This window comes from Chiloscyllium plagiosum, unplaced genomic scaffold (assembly GCF_037043375.1).
Source record: "Chiloscyllium plagiosum isolate Xiang-an unplaced genomic scaffold, Cpla_swu_hap1 HiC_scaffold_1, whole genome shotgun sequence".
Lineage (NCBI taxonomy): Eukaryota > Metazoa > Chordata > Chondrichthyes > Orectolobiformes > Hemiscylliidae > Chiloscyllium > Chiloscyllium plagiosum.
This window is the reverse complement of record NW_028270139.1, coordinates 46,411,520-46,427,308: the sequence shown is the minus strand read 5'-3', so window position 1 is coordinate 46,427,308 and position 15,789 is coordinate 46,411,520. Positions and strand designations below refer to the sequence as shown.

Below are 15,789 nucleotides of genomic sequence, written 5' to 3'. Positions count from 1 at the left end.
CATGCCAATGAGATATCCTAAACTAATCTAGTCCCATTTGCCAGCATTTGGCCCATATCCCTCTAAACCCTTCCTATTCGTGTACCCGTCCAGATGCCTTTTAAAATGTTGGAATTGTACCAGCCTCCACCACTTCCTCTGGCAACTCATTTCATACACTCACCATCCTCTGCATGAAAAGATTTCCCCTCTCACCTGAAACCTATGCCCTCTAGTTTTGGACTCCCCTACCCTGGGAAAAAGAGCTTGACTCTTCATCCTATCTATGCCCCTCATGATTTTATAAACCTCTGTAAGGTTACCCCTCAACCACTGACGCTCCAGTCCCAGCCTATTCAACTTCTCCTTGTAGTTCAATCTTTCCAAGCCTGGCAACATCTTTGTAAATCTTTTCCGAACCCTTTCAAGTTTCACAATATCCTTCCTATGGCAGCACTCCAACAATGGCCTAACCAATGTCCTGTACAGACGCAGCATGACCTCCCACTCCTATACTCAATGCACTAACCAATAAGGCAAACAAACCAAACGCCTTCTTCACTATCCTATCTACTTGGGACTCCACTTTCAAGAAACTATGAACCTGCACTCCAAGGCTTCTTTGCTCAGCAATATTCCCCAGGACATTATCATTAAGTGTATAAGTCCTGCCCTGATCTGCCATTCCAAAATGCAGCACCTCACATTTATCCAAATTAAACTTCATCTGCCACTCCTCAGCCTATTGGCCCATCTGATCAAAGTCCCGTTGTATTCTGAGGTAACCTTCTTCACTACACCTCTAATTTTGGTGTCACCTGCAAACTTATTAACTATACCTCCTATGTTTACATCCAAATCATTTATATAAATGACAAAAATCTGTGGACTCAACATTGATCCTTGGCACACCGCTAGTCATAGGCCTCCAGTCTGAAAAGCAACCCTCCACCACCACCCCTTCTCCTACCTTCAAGCCAGTTCTGTATCCAAATGGCTAGTTCTTCCTGTATTCCATGTGATCTAACCTTGCTAACCAACCTACTATGAGGAACCTCGTCAAACACCTTATTGAAGTCCATGTAGGTCACATCCACCTCTCTGCCTTCATCAATCCTCTTGAACAGAGCATGCAACTCTACCGAAATGAGTTTTTATGAATAGTTATATATATCACAGCTTTACAAATTAATTGGACAATCAGCTATTCTAAGAAATCAGAAGACATTTTATAATTTGAGAATTGCTTGAAAGAGACACACTACATTGAAAGTTCAACCAATAATCTAAATCTAAAAAGGAAAATAGCCAGACATTGCACCTTTTGTTTTAATTCAGTGAAAGCCGTTGGAGGGCAACAGCACCCAGTATATTTTCTGTGGTATAGCCTCTACCAATCAGAATTAACGTGCAGACAATAAGCAACTTTTCTCATATAATACAAATTGCTTCTACTTTTGAAATTTGGTGTTCTTGAAATTCTGTCTTGATGAGTCCAAGACAAAGATCTTCAATGGCATGGTCTTTTTCCAGCAATATTCAAGTTCTGCATTATCGGGTAACATTTTAAAACTTTCAGAAAGCATACATTCAGATGAAGTACAAAATGAAGGGATTATGATGGATCCAAGTCTATCACAGACACCAACTGCAAAGCAAACATACGGCATGCATTTTGATATCGCAAAAACAATCAAACATAATCAACTGTGAAGAAAATAATGCATGTAGTTTAGTCATTTTCATGGGCTTCAGAAAATATCAAAGAACTGTTGAGCAACAAACCTCCACTTTTCTTGCATTTTCGTTTCTTGCACCATTTTCTATTTCTACAGCAACCGATGCCTAGTAAGTTTAAAAAAAAGTTAAGATTGCTCTTCTTTGCAAACCTAATTAACTTTCTTTAACTACTCCCAATTCTTTCTTGCTGATAGTTTCATTTTTCAGTCTTTTGTATTGTAGTTCAATAAGCTGATTGAATTTGTTAAAGATTCAATGCACTGTTATTTATTATTACTGCATCTATGTATAGGAAATATTTAGAAGGATATGAGCCAAGTTCAGGCAAATGGGACTAATTTAGTTTGGGAAACTTGCTTGGTGTGGATGAGTTGGACCAAAGGGTCTGTTTCCATGCTGTATGACTCTATTCAAAAATTTATAGCTTGTCTGCTTTTGGATATTTCTGCACTAGAGTCCAAACTGTATTCTACTAAATCATTCTAAAAGCACCAACGTTAGAAGCATTTGGATGAGGAGAATATTTCATTTTCTCTTCTAGCTAGAGAGAGAATATTATCATGAGACATGCCAGATTGCAATGGTGGAAATTTGCTTATAAAACACATTGAATGTAGGTATTCAAATCCAAGACATATTGCAAGAATTGCTAGATTTACCAGGCCATATGTTTCCTTTGACTATGTTCTCCATATTAGAGCCAACAGTTAATACAGCTGAGGAGACCATTCAGCCAGTAAATCCATGCCAGCTCTCTGCAGAGCAATCTAATCAGTCTCATTACCCTACACCATTCCCAAAGCTCTGCAGTTTATTTTCCTCAAGTTTTGATCCAATTTCCTTTTGAAATAATTTGTCACCTCCGGTCCTGGAATTCAGGCAGGTTGAGTTCCAGATCATTGTCAATCAGGCCTTTAAAATAAAGTTCTTCCTTCTATCCCCCCATCATTTGTCCATAAATTTAATTCTATACCCTCTCGGATTTGTACCATGAATTAAGCTTTTCTTTTCTACCCTTTCTAACTCTAACATAACCTTACACAGTCCTATCAAATCTCCATACAATTTTCTTCGTTCTGCAGAGAACAACCCCAGCTTCCCCAACCTAGCCGCATTGCTAAAATCCCTATTCTGGTAAATCTCCTTTGCATCCTCTCAATCTGTCACATTCTTCTCAAAGTGCAATTCCCAGGACTGGACATAATATTCTAATTTTGACCTACCCAGACATTTATAAAACTTCAGAAATATATTCTTGTTTCAATATCTCTATTTATAAAAATCCCATTTGTTTTACTAATTACTCTCTCAATATATCCTAACAACTTCAAAAATCTATTTGCACAAATCGCCAAATCATCCTGTCCTGTACATTTTTTTTTAGAATGGTGGTACTTAGTCTCTATTGCTTCTGCTTATTCTTTCTACAAAATGCAACACTCCAAATTTCTCTGCATTACATTCCGTGACTCACTTCTCTAACCATTTTGTTAGCATGTGTCCTGTTGCAGTCAATTGGTATCATTCTCACTGTCTGAAGGAAATTTAACAATAATGTGACGAAAAATATACAATTTATTGTCATCAATATGATTTTTGGAACATGAATTTTTCCCTAAAGGCAAATAAATGTGGCTTATTTTTATTAAGGTTTCTTCAAAATAAAATCACACAATCAGAATCTGTCTGAAACAGTTAACTTTTTCCATATTGCTCAGAAAGCAAATGTCTGTAAATCCTATGGTACATTAACAGAAAATTGTACTGCAGTTGTTCATGACAACTGGGTAAACAATGAAGGTTAATCCCTTGTTTTTAGTGCAGGCTAATCAAGGATTGATTTCAGTTTATAAACACTTTTTAAGGTAGTTATGAGGAGACCTGGCTGGACTCAGAAGGGAGTTTAGTTTCACTCCTTATAGGAGTTCATAACAGTTCAGGAAAAACAGTCACTTCAGAAAAAAGGTTTTGGTTATGCAGTTTCCAAACCAAGAGAGTTTGATTAGAATTTTACAATTCAATAAAAGCTGAGAAATTTTAAGTTCTCAATTTTGTGAGTATTCATACAACACAACTCCATGGTTCGGGAAAGGAACTTGTGAGAATCAGTTAGGTAGTACTGAAGTAGAAGTTCTTTGTTTTAGATTAGATTACTTATAGTGTGGAAACAGGCCCTTCGGCCCAACAAGACCAACCCTCCAAAAAGCAACCCACCCAGACCCATTCCCCTACATTTACTCCTTCACTACGGGCAATTCAGCATGACTAATTCACCTAACCTGCACATCTTTGGACTGTGGGAGGAAACAGAAGCAGACACTGGGAAAATGTGCAAACTCCACACAGACGGTTGCCCGAGGCGGGAACCCGGGTCTCTGGCACTGTGAGGCAGCACTGCTAACCACTGTGCCACCGTGCCACCCATTTCTTCACTTGATCTTTGTAAATTGATGTAATTGGGAAATAGATTGAAAACTTTGTTTTGCTATGTGTTTTAAGATATTTTAAAATTGCCTTCTATCCAGAGATAGTTTGATCTGCTTTTTTATTTTCGCCTTTTGTATAATAAACTTCCGTTCTGTTATTAAAGAAGCTCTACACTACATTTCAGTGAATTATTTCACAGATTTCATTCTGGAATCTGACTTGTCCAGTAGTACTATGGGCTGTGATCATGATGATACTTAGAATGCAAAAACAAACCAATCTTTAAGGTATCTATTGATCAGCCATGTTTCTGCCTTTTTATAGGAGTCTTCCAACCCAAAGGAATTATGAAAGCTGCTGAGTGTGCAAGTGTAATAGTGGCCTAGGTGGAGAAGGGTTTGCTAAGCTATGATTATAAGTTTTCATTGAGGGCTCTTATTCTATTATGAACAAAAAATATTGCTATATAAAAAAAGGTTGAATGAGACAAGAACTGTAGGTTTTTACAGCAGGGTGGCTGGGAGGGAATTATTCAGCTCATCATGTCTATGTTAATTCTTCAAAACAATCCTCCTATTAGTTCCATTTTACTACTCTCCCTGTAACTCTGTAAACTTTCCAATAAATCTATATCCAATTCCAATTTGAATGTACTATTGAATTTATTTTTCAGGCAATATATTCCAAATCATACAAACTTGTTACTGAAAAAAATTTCATCACTCCATTTGAAAATGCAAGAATCACAGGCTTTTCATTCTAACTGTCTTCAGGTTTTCCTCAGTTAATTCTTACCTGACACCTTTTTTTAAACTGGCCACCTGTTGAATTTTCTAGACTGACTCAGGTTGGTTTGCAGAGAATTGTATCCTGAAAGGTTTTGAACACTCTTGTAACGACACAAGCTTTCTGGATATTCTTGATGGATAGGAATCACCTTCTAAAGAAAATGACTGGTGCAATGAGAAATGGGATGACAGTGCCATGACTTCCTCTCTAGATAAAAAGGCAACAATCTTCTAATTAAAAAGAATACTTGTGATTATATTGTGTTCTATCTGCCAAACATCTCAAAACAGTTCACATTCAATGAATTAATTCAAGATGGTCCTAAGGCCACGTCAGCTGATCATAATCTGTAACTAAGTACAATAAATCCTAAAAATTATGGCATACTGTAAGTACAATTCTTTACCTGAAGGTTTGCTTGGTGTGGATAGACATTGTCCCCAAAATGGCCACAAACTTCCTATAGAACACTGCCAGGTCTAAAGCCTGGCCATTTTCAGCAGAAGACCTGATTTTTTGCAAGTGATTTGTCCAAGGCAAGCACCAGATAATCTTTTACCATACAACTATAATTATGGAAGTTGCATGTAGTGCCTACCGCTGGTGGCCCTATTGTTAATCTCTAATAAGTGGAATAGTTTCCACCTTGCAGAATGCCAATCTATTTGTTCATTTACCTTTCAGAAGTGTGGCTATTTTTTAAAACATGAAATTAAAATCAATATGAGGGAATGGCACGTAAGAACACTCTAACGGTTCAGCCGTAGATCCATTGGCCAGTATAAAGCTGTGACAGGAAACTTTCAGTTTAGATCACACATTCAGTACTGTAGTGGAGATTGGGTTACTATATTGAGCTACTTAGCTAGGTTTGGAAACAAGGGGAATTAAAAGGTCAATTAGAATTTTCACAAGGAGGTTGAACAGTTCATCCACTTTACTAACACCTTCCATCCTGACCTCAAATTTACCTGGACCATCTCAGGTACCTCCCCTTCCTAGACCTCTCTATTTCTGTCTCGGGCGAACGAATCAACACGGACATTTACTATAAATGGACCAACTCCCACAGCTACCTAGACTACACCTCCTCCCACCCTGCCCCCTGTAAAAACGCCATCCCATATTCCCAATTCCTTCGTCTCCGCCGCATCTGCTCCCAGGAGGACAAGTTCCAATACCGAACAACCCAGATGGCCTCTTTCTTCAAAGACCGCAATTTCCCCCCAGACGTGATCGACGATGCTCTCCACTACATCTCCTCCACTTCCCGCTCCTCCGTCCTTGAGCCCCACCCCTCCAATCACCACCAGGACAGAACCCCACTGGTCCTCACCCTACCACCCCACCAACCTCCATATACATCGTATCATCCGTCGTCATTTCCGCCACCTCCAAACAGACCACCACCAGGGATATATTTCCCTCCCCTCCCCTATCAGCGTTCCGAAAAGACCACTCCTTCCGTGACTCCCTCGTCAGGTCCACACCTCCCACCAACCCAACCTCCACTCCTGGCACCTTCCCCTGCAACCGCAAGAAATGCAAAACTTGCGCCCACACCTCCCTCCTTACTTCCCTCCAAGGCCCCAAGGGATACTTCCATATCCGCCACAAATTCACCTGCACCTCCACACACATCATTTGCTGCATCCGCTGCACCCGATGTGGCCTCCTCTATATTGGGGAGACAGGCCGCCTACTTGCGGAACATTTCAGAGAACACCTCTGGGACACCCGGACCAACCAACCCAACCACCCCGTGACTCAACACTTCAACTCCCCCTCCCACTCCACCAAGGACATGCAGGTCCTTGGACTCCTCCATCGCCAAACCATAGCAACACGACGGTTGGAGGAAGAGCGCCTCATCTTCTGCCTAGGAACCCTCCAACTACAAGGGATGAATGCAGATTTCTCCAGTTTCCTCATTTCCCCTCCCCCCACCTTGTCTCAGTTCCAACCCTCGAACTCAGCACTACCTTCCTAACCTGCAATCTTCTTCCTGACCTTTCCGCCCCCACCCTCACTCCGGCCTATCACCCTCACGTTATCACCCTCACCTTAACCTCCTTCCACCTATCGCATTTCCAACGCCCCTCCCCCAAGTCCCTCCTCCCTACCTTTTATCTTAGCCTGCTTGGCACACTTTCCTCATTCCTGAAGAAGGGCTCATGCCCGAAACGTCGATTCTCCTGCTCCTTGGATGCTGCCTGACCTGCTGCGCTTTTCCAGCAACACATTTACAGCTCTGATCTCCAGCATCTGCAGTTCTCACTTTCTCCTAGAATTTTCACCCAACTCACAAGTCTATGACTCTTATCAATCAACATTACTTATTTTTTTCTTCCTTCATGCAGATGTCGGTATCACTAGCTGGGCCAGCACTCATTGCCCATCTCTAACTGCCCTTGACAAGGTGCGAGTAAGCCGCCTTATCAATTTTTTCCAGGTTGACCTACAATACCGTAAAGGAAAATGATCCAGGAATTTGATTCAGCAACACCGAAGGAATAGTAGTGTACTTCCAAGTCTGACCATGAATGACCTAGATGGGAACTTGCAAGTGGTGACCTTCCCACGCACCTGCTACACTTGTCCTTCCAGATGGTTGTATTCACAGTGCTCTCTAAGGAATCCTGCTGAATTTCTGCAGTGCATCTTGGAAATTGTATACACTGCTGCTACTGTGTAGTGATCTTGGTCGGAGTGGATATTTGTTTATGTGATGCTTTGTCCTGGATGGTGTCAAGCTTCTTGAGTGTAGTTGGACCTGCACTCATCCAGGCAAGTGGGAAATATTCCATCACACTCCTGACTTGTAGGTGGTGAATACACTTTGGGGATTCAGAAGATGAGTTACATGCTACAAGATTCTTAACCTCACTGTGTTTGAAGAAAATCAGAGAAGGATAAAATAAAGGTTGTGCCTGTCGATTAAGATGTAAACTAAGTCTCGCAAGTGGTGTGCATCACTTTTCAGTAAAGATCAAAAACTGGCTATAAACTACTCTTTTCTCTCAGTGGCTCTTATGTTGAACTCTGACCTATTTCTTGATTTGGAGGAGCCGGTGTTGGATTGGGGTGGGCAAAGTTAAAAATCACACAACACCAGGTTATAGTCCAATAGGTTTATTTGGAAGCACTAGCTTTCAGAGCGCTGCTCCTTCATCAGGTAGCTCTCTGAAAGCTAGAGCTTCCAAATAAACCTGTTGGACTATAATCTGGTGTTGTGTGATTTTTAATTTTGACCTATTTCTCGCATTTCAATGTTCCACACTTCTACCATACTAACCATGCATCTTCAAGAAAATATTCCGATAGATGCTTACATACTCACCCGGTTATCATCAACTTGTCTGCTTCCACCAAGAGATGCTTGTAGTGCCTTTCGTTTACTTTTAATCTTCTCACGAAGATTACTGAAATGATTGATAGACTGTTAACATCCAAAAATTGTGAAGTACATATCACACTTATCATTTTGTGTTTGACCCTTATAATTGATTAAAGCAATTGAACTGAGTTCCAAACAACATTCAAAATACTAACTTTGATTTATATAGCAAATAAGCAATCATTTGCTCTTGTGTTTCACTCATAATGATTAGATAAAAGTAGCAAGTCAAACTATTTAAAATCAACATCACTGTATAACTGGCCATACTTCCTTGATTCCAGGGATAGGAAGGCTGTCCTGAGAAGAAATTGAATACAATGAGTTTATCTTCTCCAGTGTTTAGAAAGAATGAAAAGTGATCTCACTGAAACATATACAGTTCTGAGAAGATTTGACAGGATGTAATGGGGTGGTTTCCCATGGGTGGAGTATCTAAAAGTATTGACCATAGTTTAAAAAATGGCGGGTGGCCATTTAGAACCGAGATTAAATGCATCAGAGGATTATGACATTGAACACTGTACAGATGCTTGTGAATGCTCACCATTAAGTACATTTAAGATTGAGATCAATAGACTAAGGCATCAAATGAATCAATTGCTTTGGGAATAGGGTAGGAAAATAGACACATGATTCAGCCGTGATCCTATGGAATAATGAAGCAGACTCATCAGGCGGTTGACCTGCCTCTACTCCTACTTTGCACGCTCTTATGAGCTCATGCTACTTACCAGGTAATGCTAACTTATTACTTTAAAGAGTGAGCATGGAACCACCAGAACCTGGAGGCTAACGAGGGAAGATTGAAATTCCTGGGAATTAACTTCCAAACCCATGGCGGCTAACACAAAAAATAACTGGGTGGAGCCATAATACTTCTGATTTTCAGAAGATAGATTGAAACTCTTGTTGAAATAAGACCCAAATGAATTTTTAAGCTATTTTCAAGTAACAATTAAAACAAATTCTACTTACTTGTATTAATCTCATTTGAAGAAACATAAAAATAATAAACAATCAGCCACATGCCCTGTGTCTTTTATGGGCATTATCTGTTCTTGACCTTAACTATGTTTTCAGCCAAATTCTGACTGTAAAAAGTTGATCATCAATGTTTTAGCTTCATATCCAGACAAGGAACCATATCTTAATACAAAATTTGACTGAGGTGCCCTTTCACCATTCCCTCTGCATTTCCAGACAGGGCATGCTATAATGCTGACCATTCTCCTAGTCACTGATTTGCCCTCAAACCTAATAATAAAATTGGCTTTGTTTCTTTCCAATGAAGGTGATGGTTTAAAGAAAATACCTCCTACTGTTTTAAAGAGAATGACAAATAGGACTAAGATGAAACAATCATCGCACCGCCCGCTTCTACCTCCTGCCCAAAATCCACAAACCTGACTGCCCCGGCCGACCCATTGTCTCCGCCTGCTCCTGCCCCACCGAACTCATCTCCGCATACCTTGACACGGTCCTGTCCCCCTTAGTCCAAGAACTCCCCACCTACGTTCGGGACACCACCCATGCCTTCCACCTCCTCCATGATTTTTGCTTCCCTGGTCCCCAACGCCTTATCTTAACCATGGACATCCAGTCCCTGTACACTTCCATTCCCCCATCACGAAGGACTCAAAGCCCTCTGCTTCTTCCTTTCCCGCCGTACCAACCAGTACCCTTCCACTGACACCCTCCTTCGACTGACTGAACTAGTCCTCACCCTGAACAACTTCTCTTTCCAATCCTCCCACTTCCTCCAAACGAAAGGAGTAGCCATGGGCACCCGCATGGGCCCCAGCTATGCCTGCCTCTTCGTAGGATATGTGGAACAGTCCATCTTCCGCAACTACACTGGCCCCAACCCCCACCTTTTCCTCCGCTACATCGATGACTGTATCGGCGCCGCCTCGTGCTCCCACGAGGAGGTTGAACAGTTCATCCACTTCACCAACACCTTCCACCCCGACCTCAAATTCACCTGGACAGTCTCAGATTCCTCCCTTCCCTTCCTCGACCTTTCTATTTCTATCTCAGGCGACCGAATCAACACGGACATCTACTACAAACCGACCGACTCCCACAGCTACCTGGACTACACCTCCTCCCACCCTCCCCCCTGTAAAAACGCTATCCCATTCTCCCAATTCCTTTGTCTCCACCGCATCTGCTCCCAGGAGGACCAGTTCTAAAAACGTACAACCCAGATGGCCTCCTTCTTCAAGGACCGCAATTTCCCCCCCGATGTGGTCGACGATGCCCTCCACCGCATCTCTTCCACTTCCCGCTCCTCCGCCCTTGAGCCCCACCCTCCAACCGCCACCAGGACAGAAACCCAGTGGTCCTCACCTACCACCCCACCAATCTCCATGTACAGCGCATCACCCGCCGTCATTTACGCCACCTCCAAACGGACCCGACCACCAAGGATATATTTCCCTCCCCTCCCCTATCAGCATTCCGTAAAGACCACTCCCTCCGTGACTCCCTCGTCAGATCCACACCCCCCACCAACCCAACCTCCACTCCCTGCACCTTCCCCGGCAATCGCAGGAGGTGCAAGACTTGCGCCCACACCTCCCCCCTCACCTCCCTCCAAGGCCCCAAAGGAAACTTCCATATCCACCACAGATTCACCTGCACCTCCACACACATCATCTATTGCATCCGCTGCACCCGATGTGGCCTCCTCTATATTGGGGAGACAGGTCGCCTACTTGCAGAGCGTTTCAGAAAACACCTCTGGGACACCCGGACCAACCAACCCAACCACCCTGTGGCTCAACATTTCAACTCCCCCTCCCACTCCACCAAGGATATGCAGGTCTTTGGACTCCTCCATCGCCAGACCACAACAACACGACGGTTGGAGGAAGAGCGCCTCATCTTCCGCCTAGGAACCCTCCAACCACAAGGGATGAACTCGGATTTCACCAGTTTCCTCATTTCCCCTCCCCCCCACCTTGTCTCAGTCAAATCCATCGAACTCAGCACCGCCTTCCTCATCTGCAATCTTCTTCCTGACCTCTCTGACCCCACCCCAGTCTGACCTATCACCCTCACCTTGACTTCTTTCCACCTATCGCATTTCCGACTCCCCTCCCCCAAGTCCCTCCTCCCTACCTTTTATCTTAGCCTGCTGGACAAACCTTCCTCATTCCTAAAGAAGGGCTTATGCCCGAAACGTCGATTCTCCTGATCCCTGGATGCTGCCTGACCTGCTGCGCTTTTCCAGCAACACATTTTCAGCTTATGCACTTAATGGTAAGGTCCTACGAAGTGTTGCTGAACAAAGAGGTCTTGGAGGATTTGAGCTATAGGGAGAGGTTGAACGGGCTAGGACTGTTTTCCCTGGAGCGTCGGAGGCTGAGGGGTGACCTTACAGAGGTTTACAAAATCATGAGAGGCATAGGTAGGATAAATAGACAAAGTCTTTTCCCTGGGGTGGGGGAGCCCTGAACTAGAGGACATAGGTTTAGGGCGAGAGGGGAAAGATATAAAAGAGACCTACGAGGCAACTTTTTCACACAGAAGGTGGTATGTGTATGGAATGAGCTGCCAGAGGAAGTGGTGGAGGCTAGTACAATTGCAACATTTAAAAGACATCTGGATGGGTATATGAATAGGAAGGGTTTGGAGGGATATGGGCCAGATGGTGGCAGGTGGTACTAGATTGGGCTGGAGTATCTGGCCAGCATGGATGAGTTGGACCGAAGGGTCTGTTTCCGTGCTGTACATCTCTATGGCTCTATGACACTGTGATAAGAAGCAAAGGTGATTCATTTGTCTTCTCTGAACCATGCTTGTATCATTTGTCTTGTCTAGTTTTAAATGGGAAGGATGTTTTGTCAGTTTTTCTTTTTCATGGCTACAGCAACAAGAGTACAGCAGGAATAAATCACACATCCAAATCAGACAAATGAAAATCTACAATATATATATCCATGGGAAGTCATTGTTGTAGCTGAACATCCTAGAAATCCCTAACAAACTGCACCATGAGTTTGTCTGCACTACATAAACTACAGTGGTTCAAGAAGACAATTCACTACTACCTTTTCAAGAGACAAACATTAATGCTGGCCAAGAAACCATCAATCACATCCTCTAAAAGTCAAATCCATCTAGACAACACTATTACAGGTACTATTAGATGGAAAATTTGAAACTCTTGCATTATACTACAATCAATTCTCATTGGGGAAAAGACAGAAAAGTTTAAAAAAACTATTTCACTTACTCTGTGGAAGCCATTTTAATTAATTCAGTTATGAAATGCCTTTGATTTTCATACAGTCTTCGCTTACGGCACACAAACTAGGTATAGCCTAAATCCATTGATGGTGTTTTATATGCATATTGCTGTGAAGATAATGGATTCCATTATGTAACTTTTAATGCCTGTTAAAAGATAGTGCAAATTAAATCACTAATTCAGTATTAATATAATCAATTAAGTATCTTAGTGGAGAATTACAAGTGAACAATATAAACAAAAATACAAATTCATAAAGCACAATAATAATGCAAAAACTACTGCTAGAATTTTGCATTAATTATGCTGTACTCTGTTCTTGAAACTCTATTTGGCTTAAAAATAAATATTTTGCTGTCCCAAACATAGTATTCTTAATATCTAAACAATAACAAAGGAATAGTAAACTATTGCTCTATTTCTGATGAAGGGCTTTTGCCTGAAACATTGATTTTCCTGCTCCTCGGATGCGGCCTGAACTGATGTGCTTTTCCAGCACCACTCTAATCTAGAATCTGGTTTCCAGCATCTGCAGCCGTTGTTTTTACCTATGTTTTGTGTTAAAAACTTTGAGGAATGAAACTATCAGAGTTTAAAAATTGAATTATCATACAAGTATTATCGGATTATTCTAAATTCTTCAAAGGTCAGCTCAGGCTTGGAGGGCCGAAGGGCCTGTTCCTGGGCTGTAAATTTTCTTTACTTTGTTCTTTGTTCAACTGCAATACCATGCAAACTTGTGATCTTAAGAAATTATTTCTATCAGCAAATTCTATAAATCACGAGGAATCAAAGCAGATTACCACAGCAGAAATTGCCAAGTTTGCTGAAAGAAATGAGAAATCTTGTCAAAGCTTTTTGAAGTATTCGCTTCAGGACAAGCAAACTAAAACAAACTTCAAATGGAACAAAAATTTACACTGCATGAGAAACAAGGTGCTTAAAGGACTGGTATTTTCATGCATAGGGACATACTCGATGGAGGCAGAAGGAATTTGTCAAGGCATTGAGCCTTTTCCATTAAACAAAACTTTGGGTATCACTATTCCCTAGTGCACTCCTGATGGTACATCATAGTGAAAATCAATTTTGCCTTTTTTGAATTTATATGAAAGCTTTAAGGTAACTACTTCGTTGTTATATTCTTGATGTCAAGATCTGGACTGATCTGAATCCACTTGCTAGCAAACTGGTACCCTGTTTCCAATGCAGTAAAAACTATTGTTCCCTTTCAAATTTGGTATTCTTGATGAGTGCAAAATTAAAAGTTTCAACAGCATGTCTCTTCTTTCATCAGTACTGAAGTTCTCTATTACCAAATGATAATAGCAAGATTAACAGAACAGGTATTATAAACAAGTTGACTCAGGGAAAGTAAAAGGCATTTATTTGGGGACAAGCTGATTTTATGCAAGTAGTTGAAAAACATCATTGCAAATATACCAAAGTATTCGCAAGTTCAATAAGGCAGTATATGTAGTATTGGTTAAAAATTAATCTTACAAGGAAGCTCAACGAGATGGTGCAGGGTACTGAACCACCTTGAAGCATTACGATTTTAAACCTGGGTCATATTAACATTTAAAATGATCAGGATGAATTAGGAATGAACATGTGCACTTGTGTTAACAAAGACTTGAAGAAAATAAAACAAACTTGATACAGAACAAAACAACTACGTGCATTTGCATAAAGATTTAGCTTAGAGAAAAGTTACAAAATGCTTCACAGGAGCATGAGCTATTTTAAGTGAGGTATTAGCACAGGTAACCTAACAGCAAATATATAATGTAATTTAGGACAATGGGTACAGGAATAAGGAGAATTATTTATCAAAGCTGGAGAATGGACAGAAAACATATTCCTGCAACCACGAAATAATCAAAATAAGAACAGATTCCAGGAAATCAAAGCTCCTGCAGCAGTTGGCATAATTTTAAACAGCTGAAGGAAAAGCACTGAAAATAAGCCGTGGTGACACTTCAGTTAACACACTTACATTGTCTATCTTTCTGATTTACCTTCTCCTCCAATAACGTGACGCTGACTCTGCAATGACGCCGATTGCGTCTAGGAAACCACTCGCTTAGTAACCACTCATTAACCGGCCTCGAGAGCCCCAGCGCGGAGCTGCAGCCTGGGAGTCCCAGCGTAGAGAGGGCGCCTCGGGAGCGGGCAAAACAACGGGTCCGGGAGCACCAGTGCGGAGCTGGAGACCGGGAGCGTCAGCGCGGAGCTGACGTCTCAGGCTCGTGCACAAGAAAGGAGCCCGCGATCTCCACTGCGGAGCTGGTACCTGGGAGAACACGAATCTGCTGGAGTGCTTCCCTGTCAATCATGCAGCAATGTTAGATTAACTTTCGGCTATGGTGGCCTGGAAGGGGAAAAAGGAAATCTCAATGTCATTTCCGGTTGCCTATTCCAAATTCCAGTTCCACTATACCATTCATAAACGTGGATACGTGCATTTTGTAAAGAATTATATGTCGTACAACACTGAAACAGATCTTTGGGTCTAACTCGTCCATGCCAAACTATACTATTCCCACTTGCTGTGTTTGGCCCATATCCCTCTTATTCCTATTCATGTAACATGTCCAAATGTCTTTTAAATGTTGTAACTGTACCTGTATTTACCTCTTCCTGTGGCAGTGCATTCCACATACAAACCACCCTCTGTGTGAAAGAAATTGGCCCTAGGACCCTTTAAATCTTTCTCCTTCATTTTAAAAAAATGCCCCTTAGTTTTGAATTTCCCCCGTTTTAGGGAAAAGACCTTTGTTACTCACTTTATCTATGCCTATCATGATTTTATAAACCTTTATAAGGTCACCATTCAGCCTCCAATACTCCAGGGAAAAAGGTTCCAGAGACGGACGGTTCTGTTGTTTTCTCCAGAAAAAAAAGTATCTTTGGTAGATCTCCAAAATCATAGCATGCCAAAAAACATGCATTACAAAATGCAGGAAGCACTAAACTCAGCCAATACCTCAGCAAAAATGGTTCTCAATTATTGCTGTAGATTCTCTAGGTTATCATATAGTAAATGCAAGAAATTGTTCCTATCAAAGGGATTTAATGGAGTGCCAATGGTTCTAAAATTTCAGGCATCTTTTCATGAATAAAACCGGCTCAAGACTAAGGGCTTGGTGGAGGGTTCTGTTTCAGACTGGAGGCCTGTGACCAGTGGAGTGTCACA

The 15,789-nt window shown here is 41.7% G+C and overlaps 1 protein-coding gene across 1 annotated transcript in view; it reads right to left on the bottom strand.

Moving 5' to 3' along the window:
• cc2d2a (coiled-coil and C2 domain containing 2A) overlaps positions 1-14,930 on the bottom strand; it is a 196,464-nt gene extending 181,534 nt beyond the window's left edge. Inside the window, exons 1-4 of the mRNA XM_087986613.1 lie at positions 14,612-14,930; positions 12,576-12,736; positions 8,276-8,357; positions 1,765-1,824 (exon numbers count right to left, since the gene is read on the bottom strand). Coding sequence (XP_087842739.1) covers positions 1,765-1,824; positions 8,276-8,357; positions 12,576-12,589 — 156 coding nt within the window. The 5' untranslated portion in view covers positions 12,590-12,736; positions 14,612-14,930. The remainder of the gene's footprint in view (positions 1-1,764; positions 1,825-8,275; positions 8,358-12,575; positions 12,737-14,611) is intronic.
• Positions 14,931-15,789: the final 859 nt, after the last annotated feature.